Here is a 24,601-nt window from a genome sequence, read left to right on the forward strand (position 1 = left end):
CTATTTACATAGCATTTATATCGTGTTAGGTATTAAAGTGATCTAGAGATGGCTTAGTCTTAGGTTGTATGCAAATACAGTTGACCCTTGAAGGATGAGGGGTTTAGGGGTGCCCACCCTCCATCGGTGCCCCCCACACCTGTGGCTCCACGTACTCGGGTTCAATGAGCCTCAGAGCCTGTGGTCCTGTAGTACGGATCTAGTGAACCAAATCCAAGTGTGAGTGCACCTGTGCAGCTAAAGCGCATGTTGTTCAGGGTCGACTGGGCTGCACCATTTCATATAAGGGACTCGAGCATCTCTGGATTTAGTACCTGCGGGGGTCCTGGAGCCACTACCACGCCCTGCCAACCCCCCACTGAGCATGACTGTGCAGTGTTGTCAGCCATAGTCACCGTGTTAGGACCGTGTTATGGTTGCCAACCATTATCCACCGTGTTGGATCCTCAGACCTTATCCATCTTATAACTGCAAGTTTGGACCTTTACCATCCTCTCCCTATTTTCCCCACCCTGTAGCCCCTGCAGCCACTTTTCCACTTTCTGTTTCTACATGTCAGTGATACTGTGCCGTGCAGTATTTGCCTTTCTCTGTCTGGCTCATTTCAGTTAGCATGATGCCCTCCAGGTTCATCCATCTTGTTGCACATAGCAGGATTTCCTTCTTTTTAAAGGCTGAATAGTATTCCATTACACATAGATAAATAAAATCTCACATTATATATATGTATATATGTATGTGCGTATGTGAGAGAGATATATAGATATATGTAGATATAAAATGTGATTATATATACACACCTGTATATCTATTTCACATTTTCTTGATCTTTTCATTCATCCACAGACACTTAGATTGTTCCCATACCTTGGCTATTGTGAATAATGCTGCATTAAGTCCATATTTTTTACATTATATGTTGCAGAAAACAGTTTGGTCTTACATGCAAAAATGAAATATCTGATTAAAAAGTGACGTTCATTCTTCTTAAAATCCATGCGTTGAATCAATCCAGTGAGACTGTCAAAGGCAATCCAAGGAAATTTGGTGTTAAAATTAATTTATTGAAATTATTTAGTGGGCATGAAAATGAGAATTACCTTTTTCAGTGCACTGGAAGAAACATTCTGTTCATTGACTCAACACATTTTAATTGAGGGCATATTAGATGCTAAATGCTGTGTAGTTTAAAAAGATGTAGAGATGGATGTGCTGAACGGTCAGAGTATGTGGAAAGAGCGGACAGAGAACCGTGGAAGCCGTCGCGGGCGTCCGGGTGAGTGTGAAGCAGCAGTAGGACACGTAAGATGACCAAAGCTTGAACCTTAGGCCCTGGAGGGTGCCACTTGCTTTGAGTATAATTAATAGTACTTTGCTTTGCATCAAGATATATAGTAGTTTAAAAGTGACAAACATTTTTTAAAAGTGATCTGTTGTGATTGGACTTGTATTTCTAAATACAAAATGCTACAAGCATGCACTTAATTTTAGATTTCTGGAAGGTTATATCATAGTTTGAAACACTAGGACTAATGGTAAGTTTTCATTAAAGTACGTATTCCTTTAGTTTTAAGTTTGCTGGTTAGGTAACCATACCATGTGTCACTCCCAGTAATTTTCTTTCTTTCTGTTTTTTTCTTTCTTAAAGGGGAAAGAAAGGGAGAGGGAGCGGGGAGAGAATATGAATGAATCTGGGAATATGATAATGAATTTGAATGAGAGGCATGAGTATGGGAATATCTGTTTGGGATTTGAAAGTTCTGCTGTAGCAGATACGTAATCATCTCACTTATTGTGGAGTTTGTGTGTGTATGTGTGAGGTGGGGTTAGCAGTTTGCGCACTGTCTTTGATTTCTTTTCCTTTGGCAGTTGTTAGATATGAAGTATCTGCATGTGGGATTGTTACAGAAATTAGAGATGATAGATGTAGACCATACAGTACAATGCCTGGCATATAATAGATAGTTGTTATTGTTCGTAAGGAATAAGTTACCCTTCATATAACGTGGGTGGTACAGTCAGATGATTTAAATAATGCCTTGAAACAATAGGTTTGAAACCAATATTCTTGGTAATTTTTATTACTAAGCTGTAGAGACATGGCATCTCTACAAAAATAATACAGGCCAATATCCAAACAGTAAATTGAATGCTAGATCATAAAAATACAGATGTCCATTATGTTTTGTGACCTAGTCTGGTTTGCTATTTTCGTATTAGTCTTAAGGAAAACAAGGCTCCAAAGCTCTGAAATATTGCAAACACACAGAATGGTACAGAAAACAAGTGTACCCTGCTGAAAATCTTTAATATTATGTACTCCTGCTGAAAATCTTTAATACTAGAATATATTCTGCAAACTTTGAAAAAAATCCAACACAAAGAGCCTTCTATGTTCCTTGAAGGAATTTGTTTCCCTTTGGGGGGAGGGGAGAAGGTCTGTGGGATAAGTTTATTTAATATGACATCAGTTGAATAAAGCCAGCTGTGAGTAATTATATTTGATATTTGATTTCCAGCTATTTTGTTGAACTATTATTGGCTCTCAAGGTATTTGGATATTAATTAAATGATGACTTATTGTGAAGGAGTCTTGTTTAATGTTGCCTCAAATAGAACATTTAAAATGGGCCACCTGGTGCAAAGTTTTAATTCTTTCCGGTGTAGCTGTTTTTTTTTGTTGTTTTTTTTTTGCAGGAGGCCTGGTTACATGTGAATTTCAGATATAGCTGTTATTTTAAAGTCAGTATATTTTTAACTCAGAGGAAAATGTAGGGCTCAGATCTGTTTCAGCAGTGATTTTCTCTGTATTATATATGTATACATGAATAGAATTAAATGTATCCGCTCTCTGTCTGAAGTTTTTCAAACTCAGGTTATCATCAGTGAAGAACTCATGTCAGGTTGAGTATAGAAGCAGGTATTTTGTTTTTGTTTTTTAGCATGTTGGCCATTGTACCGTCAAACTGCGTAAGCAGTGGATATTGTGGGAGATTTGAAAAAAAAAAAATCACAGGGGATAAGAGAAAGCAGCCACAAACAAAAGAATTGAAGAAAGCGAGGTAAGAAATTGGTAGTAGGAGCTGGACAGTCGTGGGTTAGTCCTCCAGGGATGTCGGGAAAAGAGCAGAGGCCTGAACTGGAGGCCTTAGCAGCTCTGGCAGGAGGCACGTGGAGGTGGGTGTGTGCACAGGTCCAGGGTGGCCCCCGGAGGAGAGGCGCGTGCGTTGTGCAGGTAGCAGTGACCAGACGCGCCTTTGCCCCTCCTCCTGCATCGGGACCTCGGTGCCTCACGCTGTGAAGTGATCTGAGCCTCAGGACCAGCGTCACCCCAGCAGCTGGCCACGGGGCCTTCTGCTGCTCGGGTTCCAGAATCCAGCACTTCTAGACATTTCCTGGGGTCGAAGGCGATTGGAGGGAGGTACGAGATAGGGTCCCTCCCCGGGATACGGCCTTACCCAGTATTGGTCGTATTGCCCTGTTCCTGCAGGTGTTTCATGTGTATGTTGAAAAATACCAATGGTACAAACGAACGTATCTGGTCAGTTGCTTATGACTGAGAAGAGGGGAGGGGAGCGTGCAGCAGAGTGGCCCGAAAAGGCCTCCTGGAGGGTGTGAGTGGAGGTGCCCATCAGGATGGCGGGCAGGAGGCTGGGAGACAGAGCAGCCTCCAGTGGAGGCTGGGGCAGAGGAAGTGGGAGGAGGCTGGAGTGGGACCTCGGGGGCACCCAACCCGCTTGTGTGACAAGATGCAAATCGGCGATCCGGGAAAGTGTTCCCCTGGTGGAGGTGACAGCCTCTCTAAAGCTGTCCAGGGCCCCTTATTTTGTTTGTGTTATGCATGATAAAAGGGAAGAAAGCCCTGAAACTGCCCATGCCATTGGAAATAGAATGGAAAAAAAGAGTGACAGGAAGCTTCACGGGATTGAAAAAACTAATTAAATGTGTGAAAAAAGAGAAAAGAGCCGCTACAAGGAGCAACAACAAGTTGGAAGATAGCTTCTCAGGTTTTCACTGGAAGAGCTGGGCCCCTTGAACTTGTGGCAGAAGAGGAGAGATCAGATGTAGCTAGTCTTTGGGGGTGAATACGATGTGGATTTCAGCTACCATTTGAAGTGATGCTCCAGCAGCTTCAGAAGGTAACCGATCGGGGGGTGACTGGTGGTTTGTAAGAGCAGTCAGGGTCGAGGGGTTACTTGTAAAGATGGGCTGAGAGCAGACACGGTTTCTCAGTGAAAGGAGCCGTATACAGGAGAGTGAGGTTCGAGGACCAGCCCGGTCCTGGAGTTGGGGAGATGCGTGCAGCCTGCAGAGCCCCTTGAGGGGCCCCGGGAGACCCAGGGGGAGGGGTGGGCAGTGCTGTCCCGCCCCTGACGTGTCATGCTCTCCTCCCTTTGCGGTCTTTCCTTCGGACTGCTTATCACTATCTAACACTTTCGATACTCTTCTTAGTCCCTTTGCTCCCACTGGACCCGCATGTCCACAGGTCAGGGGCTTTTGTCTGGTTTGTACACTGGTGAATCCCTAGCGTCTAGAACAGTGCTAGGCATGGGGTGGAACAGGCAATGCTAATTTGTTTGAAAGAGATCCTTGGTGATCTCTGAGAAAGGGATTTCAGCAAAGTGAAGGGCAAAGATCAGATTCTAAAAGGTTGTGTAATAACTGGATAGTTGAGAAAAGGGGTAAGAGGGATGAACCTCTCACTCCAGAACCTTGGCAGGGAAACAGAGCTGCTGCTGTGAGGACTTTGGAAGGTCAGGTGAAGGAGGGTCAGTGGGAAACCTCTGCGTTTCTAAGAAGAGAATTGGAGGGGGTGGGGAGAGCACAGTGTTGAGAGCTGAAAAATCTGGGGGTGTGGTTGATGCTTGTGTGATTCCGTACGGACGTTTGAACGGCTTACTCATTTCAGAAAAGACACAAGGGGTGGTGAAGCAGAAAAAGTATTCATTCTGGGTTTTTTTTTTTTCCGTTCTTTTAAAATGTGTAAACATTTCATTTTCGCTCAGGGTGCTAATACTGACGGCAGGGTGGACATGAGTGTTTGGGGGTGTGATCAGTGCTACCAGACTGTTTCTGCGTTTCAGATTTGTGCACTCAGTGCTTCACTCACAAGGTAAAATTGGCCCGCTTGGGCAAGACCTGTATGCGTAGCTGGTGGAATCCCCAGCGGCATTATGAAGTAGGGGGTTTCAAAGGTTACATGTGGGTCACTTCAGTGACATCTAATAATTACCTTCCCGAATAAAACAGTGCCTTGGGCCCAGAAGAATAAGAAATGTAACAGGTAGTCTTTATCTGCCATATAATTTAGGGTTAAGGAGGGGAAAATGATACACAGGGACAAGTAGTCTAATGTAGTAGATTTAGTTCCATAATTATCTAATGTTTGAGTTACTAATGTTTTCCACTCAAAATGAGGCTTAGCTGTAATGAAGTGAAATTTTAAAAAGGCAGGGATTAATATATCTAAATAATATCCTTAACATTTGTCACCTTTCCAAGTGACACAGTTCTTATGAAAACACGTGCTGTTGCTCGGAACATTTTTAGACCATATCATGGTGGTGTTATTAGAGTTGCTTAGTGAACCCCACAGGGAAGGTACCTCTTTACTTCATGTAATTGTATTTTATTTTTGATCCCGCTGGAGCTTACATGGCCAACTCATTCCCTAGGCTTAGTTCTGGGTGAACGTTGGATGTTCTCAAAAGCCAAAGCTCTCAGAAATAACTGCTAGTGATAATATGCAAAAAGAATGTGTTTTCAGATATTCTGGTTTTAAAAAATTTTATTGAAGTATAGTTGATTTACAATGTGTTAAATAACTTCTGCTGTCCAGCAAAGTGATTCAGTTATACATATATGTATACATTCTTTTTCAAGTTGTTTTCCATTATGGTTTATCACACGATACTGAATATAGTTCCCTGTGCTATACAGTAGGACCTTGGTGTTTATCCATCCTGTATATAATAGTTTGCATCTGCTAATCCCAAACACCCAATCCATCCCTCCCCGTGGCAACCACAAGTCTGTTCTCTATGTCTGTGAGTCTGTTTCTGTTTCGTAGTTAAGTTCATTTGTGTCATAGTTTAGATTCCACCTATAAGTGATATCACATGGTATTTGTCTTTGTCTGACTTACTTCCCTTAGTATGATAATCTCTAGGTTCATCCATGTTGCTGCAAATGGCATTATTTTGCTCTTTTGTGGCTGAGTAATATTCCATTGTGTGAGTGTGTGTGTGAGTGTGAGCGTGAGTGTGAGTGAGTGTGAGCGAGTGTGAGTGTGTGTGTGTGTATATATGGCACATCTTCTTTATCCACTCATCTGTCGGTGGACATTTAGGTTGTTTCCATGTCTTGGCTATGGTGAATACTGTTGCTGTGCACACTGGGGTGCACGTATCTTTTTGGACTATAGTTTTGTCAGGCTATATGCCCAGTAGTGGGATTGCTGGGTCGTATGGTAGTTCTATTCTTAGTTTTCTGAGGACCCTCCGTACTGTTCTCCATAGTGGCTGCACCAGTTTACATTCCCACCAACAGTGCAAGAGGGTCCCCTTTTCTCCACACCCTCTCCGGCATTTATTGTTTGTAGATTTTTTGATAATGGCCATTCTGACTGGTGTGAGGTGGTACCTCACTGTAGTTCTGATTTGCGTTTCTCTCGTGATTAGTGATGTTGAGCATCTTTTCATGTGCCTGTTGGCCACACAGATGTTCTTCAAGCATATGTAGCCTCTGCGGACGGTCAGCTGCTGGGAGTGACTGAGGATGGTGGTGCACGGCCTGTGACCAGAGAGGGAGCGGCTATGCCCCCGCCTCCCCTTCTCCTCTGCCTGGCTCGGTCCCAGTTCATCCTGTCGTTGACACTTGGCTCTGACAGTAGACTGGATGCAGGGCAGTGGGGGGCTCAGGCCCCCCGAGTTCAGCCTAGCCGGTGGTTCTGTCAAGCTGGGTTTCATCCCCAGAGGCGTGCAAATTTATTTGACTTTTTGTCAGAGGGCATTGCTGTATAATTTATCATTGAGCTGTAATAAATTTAAATAACTCAATAAAGATCTACTTTGGGAATGACACTGCTTTTTCTAGTGCTCAAAGGACTTGAAGCTAAATGCAGGGTCTAATCACATGTTCCTGTGCGTGGTAGGTACTCAGTGGCAAGTCGTGAAGGGTGAGGTTCATTAGTTCACTGTGTTTGTGTGAGGGTCCCGGGCCCCCAGGAGAATGTGTGTGATGTGGTGTAGATAAACCTTCTGATGAACAGCTGGCAGTGGTGATGGAGCGGTGGAGAGCATTTGTTGAGTTTGGGCATTAGAAAACTTGTTTTCTGATGCCTGTGGCTTACAACTGAGTTTCTATCTCACATTGTAGTCATCTGTGAGGGAGTTTATGGGTCCTAACAGATGGAGTGTCATTCTTTTTCCTTCTTGTTTCTTTGTTGATTATCTTAAAAAAAAATTTTTTTTTCAGAGTATAGTAGATTTACAATGTTGTGTTACCTTCAGGTGTACGGCAAAGTGAATCAGTTATACAGATACATGTATCTATTCTTTTTCATATTCTTTTCCGTTATGGTTTATCACAGAATATTGATATACCACAGTATATAGATACTGGTTTATCGCAGTAGAGTTCCCTGTGCTATACGCTAGGTTCTGATTAGTTATCTGTTTGCATATCGTAGTGTGTCTTTGAGGACCAGCATTTGGTTGAACTGTCTCCAGGACGGCGCCCTGCGCGGGGCTGTGTGCACAGCGAGTCTTCCATGCCTGGGCTTTCCCTGTGAGCCAGGGGAAGGGTAACGTCTAAACAAACAGATTTTGGGGCTCTTCTCTCCCCACATTCTCTGTTGAAATTTGGGACTCAATAGCAGTTGTCATTGGTATTAGGAAAAATATGAGCTGTGTTTAGGATTCTTTATTTTCGAGTCCAGCTGTTCGCTACTTCTTGCAGCACTGTGTTGTACTTTAAAACCCGAAATCGCCTAAGAAGACACAAAGGAAAAACTACAGTGCTGTTCCGAGTATGTCGCCTGGATGTCTCTGCAGCGTGGCCGGAGAATTCCTGATGCCTCCTTCGCCCTGTGGCACCTGACCGCCTGAGATTGCCATCGTTGTTGTTAAAAGTGGATGATAAATATGGTAGCTGGGGCTCAGAAGGTGCCTGCTCTTTGCCAAGGCTCTGTCCTCGGAGCTTTGTGAATCTTCCTTTAGATACCATCATCCTCTCCAGTTTGCAGGTGAGCAAACAGGCACAGAGAGGCTGAGTGGCTGCCGGGAGCGCAGAGCCAGGACTGGGGAGCCGAGGGTCCGAGGAGAGGTGCCCGCAGGGTGCACCCCCGTCGCCTGCCCTGCCCAGAGCATCTTGCTACATGTTCTGCAAATTTTCCATTCTATTCCAAGGCCCGGCATTCCACCAGAAGATTATAATGTTTAGAGATTTCTTTAATAAAAATTATTGAAAAATCTCTTTTTGGGGGGAGGATCAAAATACCTAGTGTGCTTTTCTCCGGTAAGTTTGGAGAATGAGAGCTGGAAGTAAGAGGTGAATAGTTTGGGGAATTTGCGGTCACCCCTCATCCCCGCGTTAGCGGCAGGCTCACCTAAGTGGGTGCCCCAGGTTCTTAGGTTTCATCGAGTGAGACCCTTGACCCTCCTGACCACCGCTCAGAAATTGAGGTGCCGACATAATGTGGGCAATTACAACAGACTTCTTCTTCTAATGATACTCGAACAATGAATGACCGTCACCTAGTATCAATATGGTTTCAAAGGATGACATTATAGAAGCAGAAAGAAGCATGTGAAAGTGGCGATGATCCCCAAAGCTGAGCTCGTTAAGCTGAGCCCCTCTGGCTCGTCCAGAACCTCGTACAGCACCCTTGTTTTTTCACTTTGCCACATGCTAGAGAAGGCCTTCGTGTGGACCTACGTTTGGAACCCCTCCTCGAGGCTTCTTTGAAATTTGTCCTTTACCAGGAAAAGGAAATTTCACAGCTTCCTTTTCCTTCTTCCTGTGTGGATCCTCTGGTTCTGGGATGAAGTAGCTGATCAGCAAAGCCACCTCCCCTTTATCGCACTGGCCCTGGAGTGCCAGGCGTTCTGAGTTCTGAGCAGTTTAGGAAACGTGGGGCTGGGGGCCGCCTTCTCACCTTCCTTCTCATCCCTCTTCCGGCTGTGACGGCTCCCCCATCATAACCGACTTCACCGAGGGCTCTTTGTCTCCTCCTGATTTCTGGAGGGTCTTGGTACGATGCTCGAGGTCTCCGGGGATGTGTGTGTGTGTGTATGTGTGTGTGTGTGTGTGTGAGCATTGCTGTTTTGATGGCCAAAGGGATCTTTGTTTTTTTTTTTTTGTGGTACACGGACCTCTCACTATTGTGGCCTCTCCCGTTGCGGAGCACAGGCTCTGGACGCGCAGGCTCAGCGGCCATGGCTCACGGGCCCAGCCGCTCCACGGCATGTGGGATCTTCCCGGACCGGGGCACGAACGTGTGTCCCCTGCATCGGCAGGCGGACTCTCAACCACTGCGCCACCAGGGAAGCCCGGCCAAAGGGCTCTTGATTTATGATGTTTATTTATGAATGTGATGGAGTCCAGTGTGTAGATCAAATATACACATCCACAAATTTAAGCTGTCAGACGCACGTGGTACATCCTGTATAGTCGGGGGCAGTAGGACAGCTATAAGGTAATGATGTTAGATGTTAACTTCCAAGGAGAGTTTGAAACATGATTGAAAGGTAGGATGCTTCAGAAACTACCACCTGCTGTGCTTTCCAGTGGAGCACTTGATTAGAATTATTTATTTATGGACAGATCTGAAAGAGACCAATTTCGAACAGTATCTAAAATGTCTTTAGCGTTTAGTTCATTTCTGATGAACATAGTTGGAAGGCTTTCATTGATTAGGTAGAACATTCGCATGTGCTTCTCCTGTCCGCTTGAGAAATAAAAAAAGTTTGAGAATCAGTAATGCTCTTGGTGGTTGACTCCTCGGTAAAACATTCAAGATGGGAAAAACATATGTCAAATTATTTTTGTCTTTTGTCCTAGAAAAATAGCAGCAATGCCGTTTTCTATATTTAAAACCTGCTTTCATACGGGAGTGCTTCCTTTCTGCCAAGAGGCTGTGGACAGCCCGTGTCCTCAGTGACCTGCTCTGCTTTGCTTCTGTTACGCCAGGACTGTGCGAACCCAGTCCTGCAGGGATGCTCAGGCTGGCACAGTGAATGGTTCCGAATGCACACCTTTCAAGGAGCCTCTGCAGTTAGGTGGTCTTTGGAACTGGGGGCGTCCTGAGGGTAGTTCTGCAGCCCTGGGCCCTTGTTGCCCAGGTTTTCGGTGGGCTCTGCCCCCTCCACCCATCCGCACCCGCTCGGTTCCTGCAGGGCTTAACCCGAGCCAGACCATCCCTGGGGAACGAATGCCACACTGGGCGCAAGGTTGTAACTGTGTCCTTAGAGGAGAACTGGGTGGAAGGGGCATGTTTGGCTTTTTTTTTTTTCTTTTTTTTAAACTGAAAGGGAAGATGGTCCAGGAATCATTTTATCCTAGTTGGGGGTGGAGGTGGGGCGGAAGGTGTGTGTGTGTGTGTGTGTGTGTGTGTGTGTGTGTGTGTGTGTGTGTGTGTGTGTGTGTGTGTGTGTGTGTGTGTGTGTGTGTGCGTGTGTGTGCGCGTGTGTGTATGTATACAGCTGATTGACCTTTCCGGTTGTACTTAATCAGATGTTTAAATGTTAACTTAAAATGTGCTCATTCACTGCCTGCTCACTTATTCACGGAGAACAAAAACCAGACTGGCATTCAGTTCACGGCAAATCATTTTCTAGTGCGTTCATCTGTGTCCGTGCAATTCAAATTTGACTACACGTTTTGCAGTCTGAGGGATTAAAATAAAGTAGATACTTCGCAGTGAAGATCTGTTGTGATGTTTGTTCCCGCTGCCAGACAGATGTGGATTCGGGGGAGGTGTCAGCTTGGTCGTGGGCATTGTTCTGAAGTGGAAATACACATACTGACCCTTGAAAACAGGAATTGTGGACTGATTTAGACACTTGATATTTTTCTTATTTGTCCGCCCGATGAGTTTTTAGTTACAATGAAATTGTTGATTTTTTTCTAATGAGAAATTTTAACCTTCACAGACCAAACTTACTTGCTCTTTTCCCCTCGGACACGGCGGTGAGTGCAAGGGCGTAACGTGTGTCTCGGCTGCTAAACAGAACGCTGCCCATTTAGGAGCATAAGAGCTGCCACTGGATGGCTGCTGTTGCTGAATCATTTAACTCTCACGTTTTCTTCAGTGAGGGTGAGGATTACGTGCGATACGTCCTCTGCTCCTTAGAATGTAGGAAGTACTCCTCTGCCTCTGCAGCTCATCTCCCCTGTAGTGTGAGGCTCCTGGGCTCCCTGCTGCCAGCTAGAAACAGAGGAGGCGTGGCAGCCTGTGCTCTGCTTAACCCCGAGGTCTGTTTTGTAATTTTCATGGCTAATTCAAGAGGTACTTACCTTATAATTATCCCTGTCTCAAGTTTAGGAACTGTTCAAACACTCTCTTTCTTAAAGATATAGGAACATCTGAGGAAATTTTGGACAAACAATAGCTTGAACCTGTATGTTTTACTCCTGGGATTCCTCATCCACGTGTCTTGTAAGGATGCAGCGCTCAAGAGCCTGGGGCTGAAGGAAGGTATCCAGACTGAGTCTAGATGACCAGTAATATAATCACCAGGTTTTCCTGCGGTTTTTGTTTTTTTAACATTTTTATTTTTCTGCATTTTGATATGTGCATTTGAATGAAATCAAAGCTCTGGGGGACTGTCTTCCTTTCGGGTATAAATTAGTAAGCTCAGAAACAGCCTTCATATGATTTAGGGTTGAAATTGCTGTTTAAGAACAAACTTAAGAGTTTTACTGAATCACTTTGCTGTACAGCAGAAACTAAAACACAACATTGTAAATCAACTATATGCCAATAAAAACTTAAGAAAAAAACTTTATTTTTACGACAGTTTTAGATTTACAGAAAAACTGAGAGAATAGTACAGAGAGTTCTCGTATGTCCTCCACACAGTTTTTCCTATTATTAATATTTTACAAGGATGGTACACTTGTCACATTTAATAAACTGATACTGACACGTCAAAAAAAAAAAGTTTTACTGAAAGTCATGCACTCCACCATGGATTTTTCCTTACATTTCCCTGAACTATGTGATGATGTAATTTCCTGGGGTGTGAGGCAAGAGGGCCCCAGACAGCTCAGCAGTGGAGTGATTGGACATCTTTGTTTTAAACGCTCTGGTTCTTTCCCAGGGTGTGTAGGGTTGAGGGCGGTACCCGGTTTAAAATAAGATTTCTCCCTGCTCGGGATGGTAGAAATGAAGTGACTTTAATGGGAGTGTTGGTGGGCCCGTTTCCTGTCCCCCGTCCCCTTTCATTAGGAGCGGAGGAGAAAGGACGGTCGTGGTCTCTGAGCCACCCTCAGGGATGCTGTAAAGGTCCAGTCTCCTACTTACACGTGCACGAGCAGTGGGCGTGCCTTGTGAGACCCAGGCCTAGAGGGACCACCGGTCCGCTCTGCCGCCTGGTGGCCGTGTGCACGCTTGCCTCAGTCTGTCCGGGTACCGGGGCTGAGAACACCTTTCCCTGTTGCAGAGATGAGAAAGAGGTGTGAAAGAAAGCAGTGACTTTGGGGTGTCTGTTCTCTGACCGAGGAGATAACAGGTGCCCCCCGGAAGGTAAAACGGCTGCACAGAGGGCACGTGGGGTGCCCGTGCGGGTTTGCAGCCCGGGAGGCTGTGACGGCTCAGGAGGGAGGTCCCTGCAGGCAGGGGGTTTGAGGGGCTTTGTGTTGGGCTGCACCACGCGCTGCCGGCCGCGCGCATGGAAGGGGTGCGAGGGTCGGTGACGGGGGGCTCTCCTGGGAAGCCAGCCAGGGGAGCCCTGGAGGCAGGCGGCGACAAGCTTCAGAAGTGCGAGCAGGTCTGCGCTCTGCGGGCGGCTGGCACCCCCCCTCCGGTCCCACCGGATGTAAAAGCTGGATTGATACAGCAGGCCATCCAGGGGCCCTTGACATGTTTCATGAATAATTCACTTGACTTTTTTTTTTTTTTTGGATAGAGATACATATGAAAAGGATGCAGTGATTTATACAAAATCTGATGTATATAAATTTCAGGGATATTTAAAATTTTGTAATTCTTGGCGTTCCTGTGTGCCTGTCTGCAGATCTCATAGGTAAGGAAATCAGCTACCCCACTTTTCAGGGGTCTGTATGTGCCGTGTGTCGTTATGAAACTGTATGTCATTTTGGTGACACAGCCCAGCCAAGCAGGTGGAGTCATGCTGGTGTGCGGACAGAGTCTCGGTAGCACGTGCAGGGTCTCACATTGGGCAGCAGTGGGGAGGACGGCCTGGACTCTGCTCCATTTGACATCAGCGCTCATGTTCTTTCCACTCTCTGTCCGAGGATGGCCTTTACGTGTTTCAGCGTAAAGAAGTATGGCCTCTCCCAGGTAAAACTTTTCAGCTTACCCCCATGTCGATAGACACAGCAAAGTGTGCAGACCTCTCCCCCTTCTGACCCTCCCCCGTGCGCCGTGGCCTTGAGCTCGAGCCTTGGATAGTCTAGCTTTTAACCTCCTTGTTAATATCGTTCAGAACTAACTCTCATTCCTTGCTAGTGGTCCCTGGCCAGGAAGGCTGCGGTACCTTCTTGTCTTGACGAGGGAGAGCAGTTGGCTCAGTAGCGTGCTTCCTGGTCCCGGCGGGGCAGGCAGGGCGCCCAGGTCCCTCACCGCGTGGGCCTCCATAGGCTGCAAGCTCTAGCGCGGGCTTGGCCTTCGCTTCTTTTATGTGATTGAGATACAGTGTTTTTTTTTTGTTTTTTTTTTTTTGGTGCGCAGGCCTCTCACTGCTGTGGCCTCTCCCCTTCCGGAGCACAGGCTCCGGACGCGCAGGCCCAGTGGCCATGGCTCACGGGCCCAGCCGCTCCGCGGCATGTGGGATCCTCCCGGACCGGGGCACGAACCCGTGTGCCCTGCATCGGCAGGCGGACTCCCAACCACTGCGCCACCAGGGAAGCCTGAGATACAGTCTTTTTAAAGGAATCAACCGTACTTGTTTTTTGTTTTAAAAAATTGGTAACCGGAAGGTTGTACCTTTGACCACCTCGCTTCTGGTTATAGTTCAAACATGTAGCTCCATAATGTGAAACGAAACTCACTTTAAAGGAAAAGGATATATTCCTTCTCACAGTGCAGTGCAAAATATGCGTCTGTGGAGGGTGGGGGGGGGGGAGGGTGCGTCTCCTCTTTCAGCGCTTCAAAGATCGTGTTAAAATAGACCGTAAGTTGTTAGCCAATCCCCATGCTGCTAAGCTAGGAAATTAAAACCTGGTTTTCGGTGAATTGTAAGTCTGCTCTGAAGCCGATTATACCCTGAGTGAGCCTCTAAGGAGGTGCTGGAGAATGTGCCCAAGATGTAGGAGCTGTGCCTGGCTTCTTCCGGTTGAGCCTGGGCTGTGTTTACACGCTCTGGGCAAGATGGTCCTTTAGGTCGTGAACAGTCACTCTCCCAAACGACTTAGAGGATGCTTTTGGGTTTCGATACCATTGTTTACATTTGGGACTAAAAAAAAAAAAGTCTTTTTCATGGAAAACTGCCTTCCAATTGACCGGTCAGTGTTCTTGTCTGCTGGGCTACAGTGGTTTTATGACTTTTCTCTGCCTTCAAATAACATCTATTTTTAAAAAAGGATGTCCTTTCTAGAAAAGGCCTATTGTTCTGAAAAACGCTGCTTCCTGGTTAAAGCAATCTGTTCCTGTTTGTATCCAGGACTAGAGAATTGGGGGGGGGCGGGAAATAGCTTATATTTTTTGAGGGCCCTTTAAAATAGTAATAGATGGGTTTTATTTGTCCTGGGAGGTGCGGTGGGGAGGTTTGCAAATTGTTTGCAGATCATGGTTTCTGGACAGAAGTGACACAGTTTGTTGCTTTAGGTGATGTAGTGCTGTAGCATTTTTTTTTTTTCCTATAGTCAAGTTTGTTGAAACATAACTTCACTCTGAATGTCTCATTTGTGTAGAGAGAAAAAAAAAAGAACCCAAGAGCGTAAGTCCCTGAAGGGCATGCATTTCCCTGTTCCCCTTACGAGGAAGCTTGCTCTGAGATGCTGCCCATGCAGCAGATACCGGGTTGGTTTGAGCAGCAGCACTCCTCAGCACCCACCCTTGTGCCTTTTTGGTCCCTTGCTGGGTGAAGGCCGTTCCTTACCAGCTCCTAGGTTATTTTAACAAAGGCCGACCACAAAGGGGAGATGAGGGTTGAAACCTCCATGTGGAAAGTGGAGGAAGCGTGAGGGGCGAGCTCGCAGGGGCCAGGCAGCTCCCGGCAGAGCCTCTGTCCCCGGGTCTCCTTCCTCGCGTCCCCGGTGTATTTCATTTCTGAAATCTCCTACCACCTAGAGGTTTGTTTGGACTGTGGAAATGCAGATGCTGACCAACAGGTCCCCGGGGAGATGCGGCAAAGCCCTAGGGATCACTCACGTTTGTGTTCACATCATCTCCCTTTAGCTTCTAGACCAAGGCAGGGCGCCCAGAGTGACGGCATGATGCGAGGTCGCTGGACACCTGGGGAGAGGGTAGAAAAAAATTGATAAGAAGATTCAAAAGGCCATATTTGCCTATTTCAAAATACCACCCAATCCACCTTGCCCCTAGGAAAGAAGAAAACGTGTGTTCCTTTTTGCCTTCCAGTGTCGTTCACGTCACCTGCAATCCCTCATCACTGGTAAACCTGCTATTTGGCCACCAGGCTCTGTGTTGCAGGGAAGTGTGGCTACGCGGCCGGCCTTCCTTTAGTTTGCAATCTCCCCGGCTCATCTCTGCTCAGTTGTCTTTCATCCCTTGGAGTCTGAGAGCAGAGATTTCCCGATGCCTTTTTCCTAAGCTTTCCTACTTACCCAAACCTGTGCTGGTCCCAAGTGAAACATTGCATGGACTTGTTTGTTGCCTGCCGTCTAGATGTCAGTTTCTTACTGTTCCTTCTGTTAGTTACAAAGAAGAGATCTCAGGTTGAGGTGGAATATATTTGTAAAGTCGTCTAATTCCAGCTAGATGAACCAGCCTTCAGCGTGAAGGCTTCGTGTTAGAATAATGACGTCTGCGCCTCGAGTTTCCAGGCTCCTCGTGGCATAGACCAGGTAAAAGTTTCCTTTGAGATGACTTCTTCTAAGAGTAATAGAGAAACTCTGGACGTCATCGTTGAGTTCATTGAAGAAGCTCATGGTCTGGCCACACATCTAAAATACGCGACACAGTTGCACCAGATTCTTTGGTTCTGTATTGCTTGACAGACACATGTTTAAACTTACTCTGCCCCCAAACATCAGGATTATGTGCGGTGCAGGTGTTTTATTTATGCAACTACACACAGACAGAAGGACAAACTGCATTTTAAATTGGCTCCTGCAGTAATGGTGTAACGCACACGCTCAGTGCATATTACAGGCCCTGAAACAGCTTCCTGACCTGTCACTTATGTCAGCGCCGTATTGGTAAGGGCACGCAGTGGTCCTGCACGTTTTTATGAACTAATAAACAGCCGTATGGAATCTGCAGGTTTTAGTTACGCATATTGTCTTAAGATGAAGAAATAATGGTAGTAGTTATTGTTCATAGATAGATTCTGTGTAATCATGCAGGTTATGCATTCATACTCAAAGTTGCTAAGTTTATGGGTGCAGTGCTGACACTCGTAATGGGCGTGACATCATAACTTATCCAGGAAGGTGCCCTCGTCCAACTAGGAAACCCCATAACGTTAGAGAGCGACAGACGAATGAAGTGCTGCAGCATCAAGGAACGCGCCTCTTTACTTGGCTTCTGCTTTGCCGGTTTGAAGGAGAAGACACTCGGTTACGTCCAGGCCTGTTGTCTTTGAAGGGTTAGGGCTGTTCTTTTCCTCCACTCTGACTCGAATCTTCCAGATTCTTGTTCCTTGCAGGTTTCTTTCAGACTTCTGCCTTCCCCAGCTTTCGAAAACCCCTATTTCTTTCTACTCCTTTCCTAAATAGACATTTTTGGTCAGTGTAAATGTTATATTTGCCCGATGAAGGTTAATGAACATAATCGTCTTGTCTGCTTGCTTAGATGGAAGTACTGCGGGCCTTGGGCAGCTTGTAAGGGGCTGATTGGTATTTCAGTGAAAAAAGTGTGAGACTTTCGTGTTAGATTCAGATGATAAGCTCTTCAGAAATGGGAGGGTGGCCTTCTGTACTATGTAAGGACTGCAGTAGCGCATCTTTGTAATACCTAACAGAGAATGTGAACCTTAGCGTTATTCAGAAGGACTTTCTGTTATAAGTATTAAAGAAAACTCATTAATTAGGACCTTTTTGTTGGCTTTCCCTACCTGCAAATAGAATATTAAGACGGGGGTACGACTGCATCTAAAGAAGGGATTTATTAGCTTTAGGAATGCACTCTGGTAACTGGATGGCGGGGAAGGTTTCGTTTTAGCTTTCTTATTTGTATTGCATTTTTAGGTCTAGACTTAGATTTCAATCTATAAATAGCTTTTAAAAGACTTACGGGAAATAACAAAACTACAGATGAATAAAATTAAAGTCCATCAGCTTATTTGAAAGTTGACCATTAGAGGGCGACACTTTAAACTTCTAGTATTAATAAATTTTAAATTGGGACAATTGAGAATTATAAATGAGGTATTTTTTTCCTCTTAACACATCATAATATTGTTTTAAGGTGTACAATACTATATTTTAGGCTGAAAACCTTCTTGGAATCCTCTTAGGAAGGTTTTGAATTCCTTACCTAGTTGTTCTGTGAGCCACTGTCCCTTCCCTGTGCCCTTGATACCTGAAATCTAAGTGCACACATAGTGTGAACTATTCTCAAAGGTATCCCTAAGGTTGCAGAAATTTTTTCTTAATCAAAAGAGAAGATTAAATTTAACCAGAGTAGCGCAAGATTTGTACACTGAGAAGTAGAGAACATAGTTGAAAGGAATTAAGGAACACCTAATTCAATGGAAAAACATCCCATGTCACAGATTGGGAGACTTGATACTGTTACGATGGCTGTACTACCTGAACTGATCATCAGATTCAGTGCAACCCTTATTAAAACCCCAGCTGGCTTTTCTGCAGAGATGCACAAGCTGATTCTAAAATTCACATGTGAACACAAGGCACGCAGAAAAGTAGAATAAGGTTGGAACACTCACAGTTTCTGATTTCACACTTGCTCCAAAGCTGCATAAGTGAGACAGTGGTCGTGGAACGAGGATGGACATACAGACCAATGGAATAGATCTGAGTCCAGAAATGAACACTGGCATTTATGGTCAGCTGATTTTCAGCAAGGGCACCAGTGCAATTCACTGGGGAAACAATAGTATTTTTAACAAAGGGTGATGGGATAACTGGATATCTGCACGCAAAAGAGTGAACTTGGACCCTTACCTTACTGAATATGAAAGTAATTAAAAATGGATTGTAGACTTAAACGTAAGAGCTAAAGCTGTGGAAGAAGAAGCTCTTAGAAGCAAATATATTAATGAATTGTTGTGACCTTGGATTAGATCATGGTTTCTTAAATGTGACTCTAAAAGCATACGCAGAAAAGAAAAAGTAGATAAACTGGACTTCATCAAAATTAAGAACTTTGTGCTTCAAAGAGCACCATCCAAGTGAAATGACTGGCCACAGAAAGGGAGAAAATATTTACTGATAATGTACCTGGTAAGGGTCTTCTATCCAGAGTACATAAAGAATTCTTAAAATGCAATAATAAAGATACATAACCCAATTAAAAAATGAACAGCAACTGACAAAGGATTCATCTCCAAAATATACAAGCACCTCATGCAGCTCAATATCAAAAAAACAAACAACCCAATCCAAAAATGGGCAGAAGACCTAAACATACGTTTCTCCAAAGAAGATATACGGATGGCCAACAGACACGTGAAAAAATGCTCAACATCACTAATCATTAGAGAAATATAAATCAAAACTACAGTGAGGTATCACCTCACACCGATCAGAATGGCCATCATTCAAAAGTCTACAAACAGTAAATGCTGGAGAGGGTGTGGATAAAAGGGAACCCTCTTGCACTGTTGGTGGGAATGTAAATTGGTGCAGCCACTATGGAGAACAGTATAGAGGTTCCTTAAAAAACTAAAAATAGGACTACCATATGGCCCAGCAATCCCACTACTGGGCATATACCTGGAGAAAACCATAATTCAAAAAGGGACATGTACGACAGCGTTCATTGCAGCCCTATTTACAATAGCCAGGACATGGAAGCAACATAAGTGTCCATTGATGGATGAATGGATGAAGAAGATGTGGCACATATATACAATGGAATATTACTCAGCCATAAAAAGAAATGAAATTGAGTTATTGGTAGTGAGGTGGATGGACCTAGAGTCTGTCATACAGAGTGAAGTAAGTCAGAAGGAGAAAAATACTGTATGCTAACATATATATGGAATCTAAAAAAAAAAAAAAGATTCTGAAGAACCTAGGGGCAGGACAGGAATAAAGACACAGACATGGAGAATGGACTTGAGGACACGGGGAGGGGGAAGGGTAAGCTGGGACGAAGTGAGAGAGTGTCATGGACATGTATACACTACCAAATGTAAAATAAATAGCTAGTGGGAAACAGCTGCATAAACAGGGAGATCAGCTCGGTGCTTTGTGACCACCTAGAGGGGTGGGATAGGGAGGGTGGAGGGAGACGCAAGAGGGACAGGATATGGAGATATATGTATACATACAGCTGATTCACTTTGTTATACAGCAGAAACTAACACAAGATTGTAAAGCAATTATACTCCAATAAAGGTGTTAAGAAAAGAAAGAATAAATAACCCCTGGGGGAAAAGAAAAGTGAACAAAGAATTGAATAGGTATTTACCCAAAGATGTACGAATGGCCAATAAGCACATGAAAAATGGTCAGCACCCTTTGTCATTAGTGAAATGCAAATCAACACCTTCAAACACACCTGGGAAGGCTAAAATAAAAAAGACAGACGTTAGTGTTGACAAGGATGTATGTGGAGAAATTAGAGTCCTTAGACCTTGCCGATAGGATTATAAATGATGTAGCCACTTAGGTAAACAATTCGGCAGTTCCTTGAAAAGCTAAACACAGAGTTACCATGCGAATGAGCAGTTCTACTCGCAGGTATACATATACCCATCAGGACTGAAGACGGGTGTGCAAACAAAAACGTATGCATGAGAATTCACAAGAGCATTATTCGTACCGGCCGTAAAGTAGGAAGAACCCAAATGTCCGTCAGTGGATGAGCGGATAAACTGTGGCATCTCTCTATAATGGAGTACTATTCGGTGATGCAAAGGAACGTCTCGTTACCTGCTGCAGCCTAGATGAACCCTGAAGCTATTAGGCCAAGAGAAAGAAGGTGGTCACAAAAGGTCGTGTGTTTCCCTTGTGAGATTCCATTTACACGAAATGTCCAGAGGAGGCAAATCCATAGACGCAAAGCAGATTAACAGTTGCCAGGAGCTGGGGGAAGGGAGGATGGGGAGTGAATGCTACAGGGTGCGGGGTTGTCTTTTGGGTGGTAAAAATGTTCAGGAATTACGGTGGTGATTGACGAACACAAACCACGCAATTATTCACAAGTGATAAATCTTGAGTTCTGGCGAGTCCCACAGCCCTGGGCCCACTCACAGCGGCTCATCTCTAGGAGGAGGGGGCAGCCCGGGTGGAGCCAGGGGCCAGGGAGGGTCATGCCCACTTCCTGGATTGGGTCCTGTGCACAGTGCGGCTGTGGCCCCCTGCAAGAAAAAAAGAAAAGAAAATGATGTGTGAATTGTATCTCAGTAGAGCTATTATTTTAAAAGGGTAATTTTACAAAGTTCTTAAAATACATTTGTTTTACATTTTGGCTAAGATTTAGGGGAGGAGTAAATGTAGATTTGTATTCTTGAGATCAGAAACTGCCAGATATTCACTGGAGTCTTTCTTTTTAAGTTTGTTTTTTTTAATATTTGGCTGCATTGGGTCTTTGTTCCAGCTCGTGGACTTTCTCCAGTTGCGGCGGCCGGGGACTACTCTTCCTTGCGGTGCGCGGGCTTCTCGTTGCGGTGGCTTCTCTTGTTTCGGAGCACAGGCTCTAGGCGCGTGGGCTTCAGTAGTTGTGGCACTCGGGCTCAGTAGTTGTGGCTCGTGGGTTCTGGAGCGCAGGCTCAGTAGTTGTGGCGCACGGGCTTCGTTGCTCTGCGGCATGTGGGATCTTTCCGGACCAGGGCTTGAACCCGTGTCCCCTGCATTGGCAGGCAGATTCTTAACCACTGCGCCACCAGGGATGCCCCCTCATTGGAGTTTTAAAATACTAACTTTTGTACATCCAAAACTTATATAATATTGTACATCAACTATACCTTAATTAAAAAAAATACTAATTCCCTGCTGGCTTGCATATAAATGAATATAAACAGGATTTTGAATTTTTACCTGTTCTAAACGTTCATGAATAACTATGAATCTTTTTTTTATGTATTGTAATATGATCTGGAAAAGCAAGGCATGTCTCTTTTTCTAAAAGAGAATATTTAAATTTAAATATTTCTGCATATAAGAAATGTCATTTGGTAAGAATAGAAAACAATTGGGGAATTCATGCTCATTTTTAAGTGTAGGCATGAAATAACATGCATTAATTTTATATTGACTAAGAAAATCATTTAATGATGGAATTGGTAAATATTTATACTTTAAAATTAAAACTTTACATTTGATATTTTGATGTAAAAGCTGGGAAATAGGTGATAACAATTTATGAGGAATTTATTTTTGTAAATTTGAGCCAATTTAGTTTATATTTTAATGGCCTTTCTATGTATCCCAAAGGCAGTTGTGATGCATGACATTTTGTGCAGTCCAGCATTTCTCTGAATAATGTAATTTTTGATGTCTAAACGCTTGTATTTAAAAAAAAAGCTATGTTAAATTTGGTCTGTTAATATAATGCCTTATTTTAGAAGCCCCTTTTCCCGACAAGTTTAATAATTTCTGTCCTCTTTTTCAAACAGGATCTGGAAATCGTGTATTCCTATTTGCATGGTATGGAAGCCTTATCCAACCTGAGGGAGCACCAGCTTAGGTAAGGCATTTTAATATGAATAACAGTAGCATGCTTGGATTTTATGTGATTATTTATTATTGTTTAGAAGTAGGATTAAAGATGACTTACTTGTGAAAGCTCTGCCTCATCTGGCCTTGTAAGTTTTACATCCATATAATAATTTCCGACGTTTCTGCCGTAGTGATCACCTCTCTGCTTCCCGTCCCTCTCCCTGCCCTCCCCACCTGAAGTAATAAACACCACTTGGTGAATACACTGAAGGAGCATTATTTGCCATCCTGGCAAATAAAAATCTGCTTCCTGGCGCTCAGCTACATAAGAAACCAGAACGTGTTTAACTGTTCCAAGAATGATTCAGTTCACTGTTTTAGTATGTTCTAGGTCTTTATATATAACATATTTATTGCATTAAGTTGACTGCCCTTTTCTGGGAAATTCAGTTTATACCATAGTTGTTTTTTATACAGTCCATTCATATAAAAATCTTACCACTTCTCTTGTGCAGTGATACAGCAACCTTATTTATGGTTATCTGGGCTTACATTAAAAGATCAGAAACATCTTGTATAATCCAGTGATTAACTGGAATAGAAAATAAAGGACCTTAGGAAGACGCATTACATATAAACCCCAACTAGGACGTTATGGGAAAGTTTTGTTGTCTCCAGCTACTTTTGATACCAGCAGTTTTTAATTATGAAAGGAATACGTTTTCTGTGTATTTCCCCTTTACTCTTTAAACACTAGTTAATTTGTGAGCATGTCAATTTCATATTTAGTTGTTAATTGAAAAAAGTGTCAAGAGGATTGAATACTTCTAAAATTGAATTTGTAATGAAAATGATTTAAATTAAAGTTTTATTAGAAAGAGCAAAACCATTGGGAATTTGGAAGATGGCTCAAATTAAAGCAAGGATAATTTCTAAAGTATGTAAATTTCATTTTATGTTTTTTGATGACAGCTATCCTAGGAAAAAATTATAGTGCCAATTGTCTGTTTAATTGAATGCAGTTAACCTGCAAACGCAAATGAATTAATTAATATGAAAATATAAGTGTCACATTGCCATATGCATATGACTACACATGGATAATATTTCAATAATATTCAGATATATCAATTATATAATGTGTGTCTATAGTATATGTAGTTATAAAATTACTTAGGTAATAGTAATTTGGTGCAATAGAAAAAGGAAAATTTTAATACATCTTACGAATATTTTTAAGATTACGAAAGTAGAGGTAATACCATAAAGCCCTGTACGCCCACTAACCATTTTCTGCTATTTCACAAGTAAATTTTGGTTAGAAACAACTGACAACTTCAACAGTATAGCTTAGCAGACTTAGACCTTAAAGAAGTCTATTTTGGAGACTATTCAACTTTGTTGGCATGAACTTACAAGGAGTCACCTTTAAGATGTGTCTCTTGTTCTGCTTGTGTCAAAAAGTCGTTTGTTTCTCATATTTATGCAAGACATCAACTAACTTGAGTCCTTTTTTAGAAGAAGATCAGGATAGCAGAATGAATAATAGCAAGAAAAGAAGCACAGATAAACTCGATGACTTGGATAAACTGCTTTGTAATAACTACCCTTTCTGGGAAAAGTACGTCTTGTCTTAATTTAGAGAAGTTATTTCCTTTGAATTTTATAAATAAAATTTTACCCCTGGGATTAATAGAGAAGAGTTAAGACTTCCACACAATACAGTTATCCAATTTTAGCAAAAAAAAAGCTCTTCCTCAAGGTTGTCCAGGTCTGTTTATTGAGTGCTGGGCAGTGGAACACTGGTCTCCTAGGAAGGAGGGGAGGCTTTCCACTTTGGGAGCCTCACTTTGTGCACCGCGGGGCTGTCCGTATGCAAGCAGTGCATTGATCCTGAGCAGTTGGTGACGTGCAGTTAATTGCCTGTGTTGCTGTAAGATCACACACTCTATACAATGGAAAGGTTTCCAGGTCCTCACTGACATACTGTACGTCTTTTCCACACAACATTTTTTTTCTAAGGTTTACTCCCTTCATACAGGTGGGTCAGAAGCAGCATATTTGCAGAGGGGAGGAGGAAGGTCCAGTGGGAGTGGAGGCCAAGAATCTGTAAAGAGCAGAGTGACTGGGGCCACTCAGTGCGGGAAACAAGAGCCTGCTGAGTTATGTGTGTGTGTGTTTATACGTGTATACATACTACACATATATAGTATAACATATGTGTGGTTATGTGTGTGTACACATATGTATACACACTACATATATATAGTATAACATATATGGTTATATGTGTGTATACATATATACACACTATGTATATAGTATATATATGTTGTGTGTATACGTATATATACACTACATATATAGTATAACATATATGGTTATATGTGTATATACATATATACACACTGCATGTGTATATATACTATAACTTATATATGGT

At 43.5% G+C, this 24,601-nt stretch overlaps 1 protein-coding gene across 4 annotated transcripts in view; it reads left to right on the forward strand.

Moving 5' to 3' along the window:
• The window catches only part of RAPGEF2 (Rap guanine nucleotide exchange factor 2), a 241,680-nt gene that overhangs the window by 55,472 nt on the left and 161,607 nt on the right, over positions 1 to 24,601 (forward strand). For all 4 annotated transcript variants that reach the window (XM_082652809.1, XM_082652814.1, XM_082652813.1 and 1 more), the window contains exon 2: positions 22,116 to 22,186. In XM_082652809.1, coding sequence (XP_082508935.1) covers positions 22,116 to 22,186 — 71 coding nt within the window. The remainder of the gene's footprint in view (positions 1 to 22,115; positions 22,187 to 24,601) is intronic.

This window comes from Grampus griseus (assembly GCF_964374135.1).
Source record: "Grampus griseus genome assembly, chromosome: 4".
NCBI classification, from domain to species: Eukaryota; Metazoa; Chordata; class Mammalia; order Artiodactyla; family Delphinidae; genus Grampus; species Grampus griseus.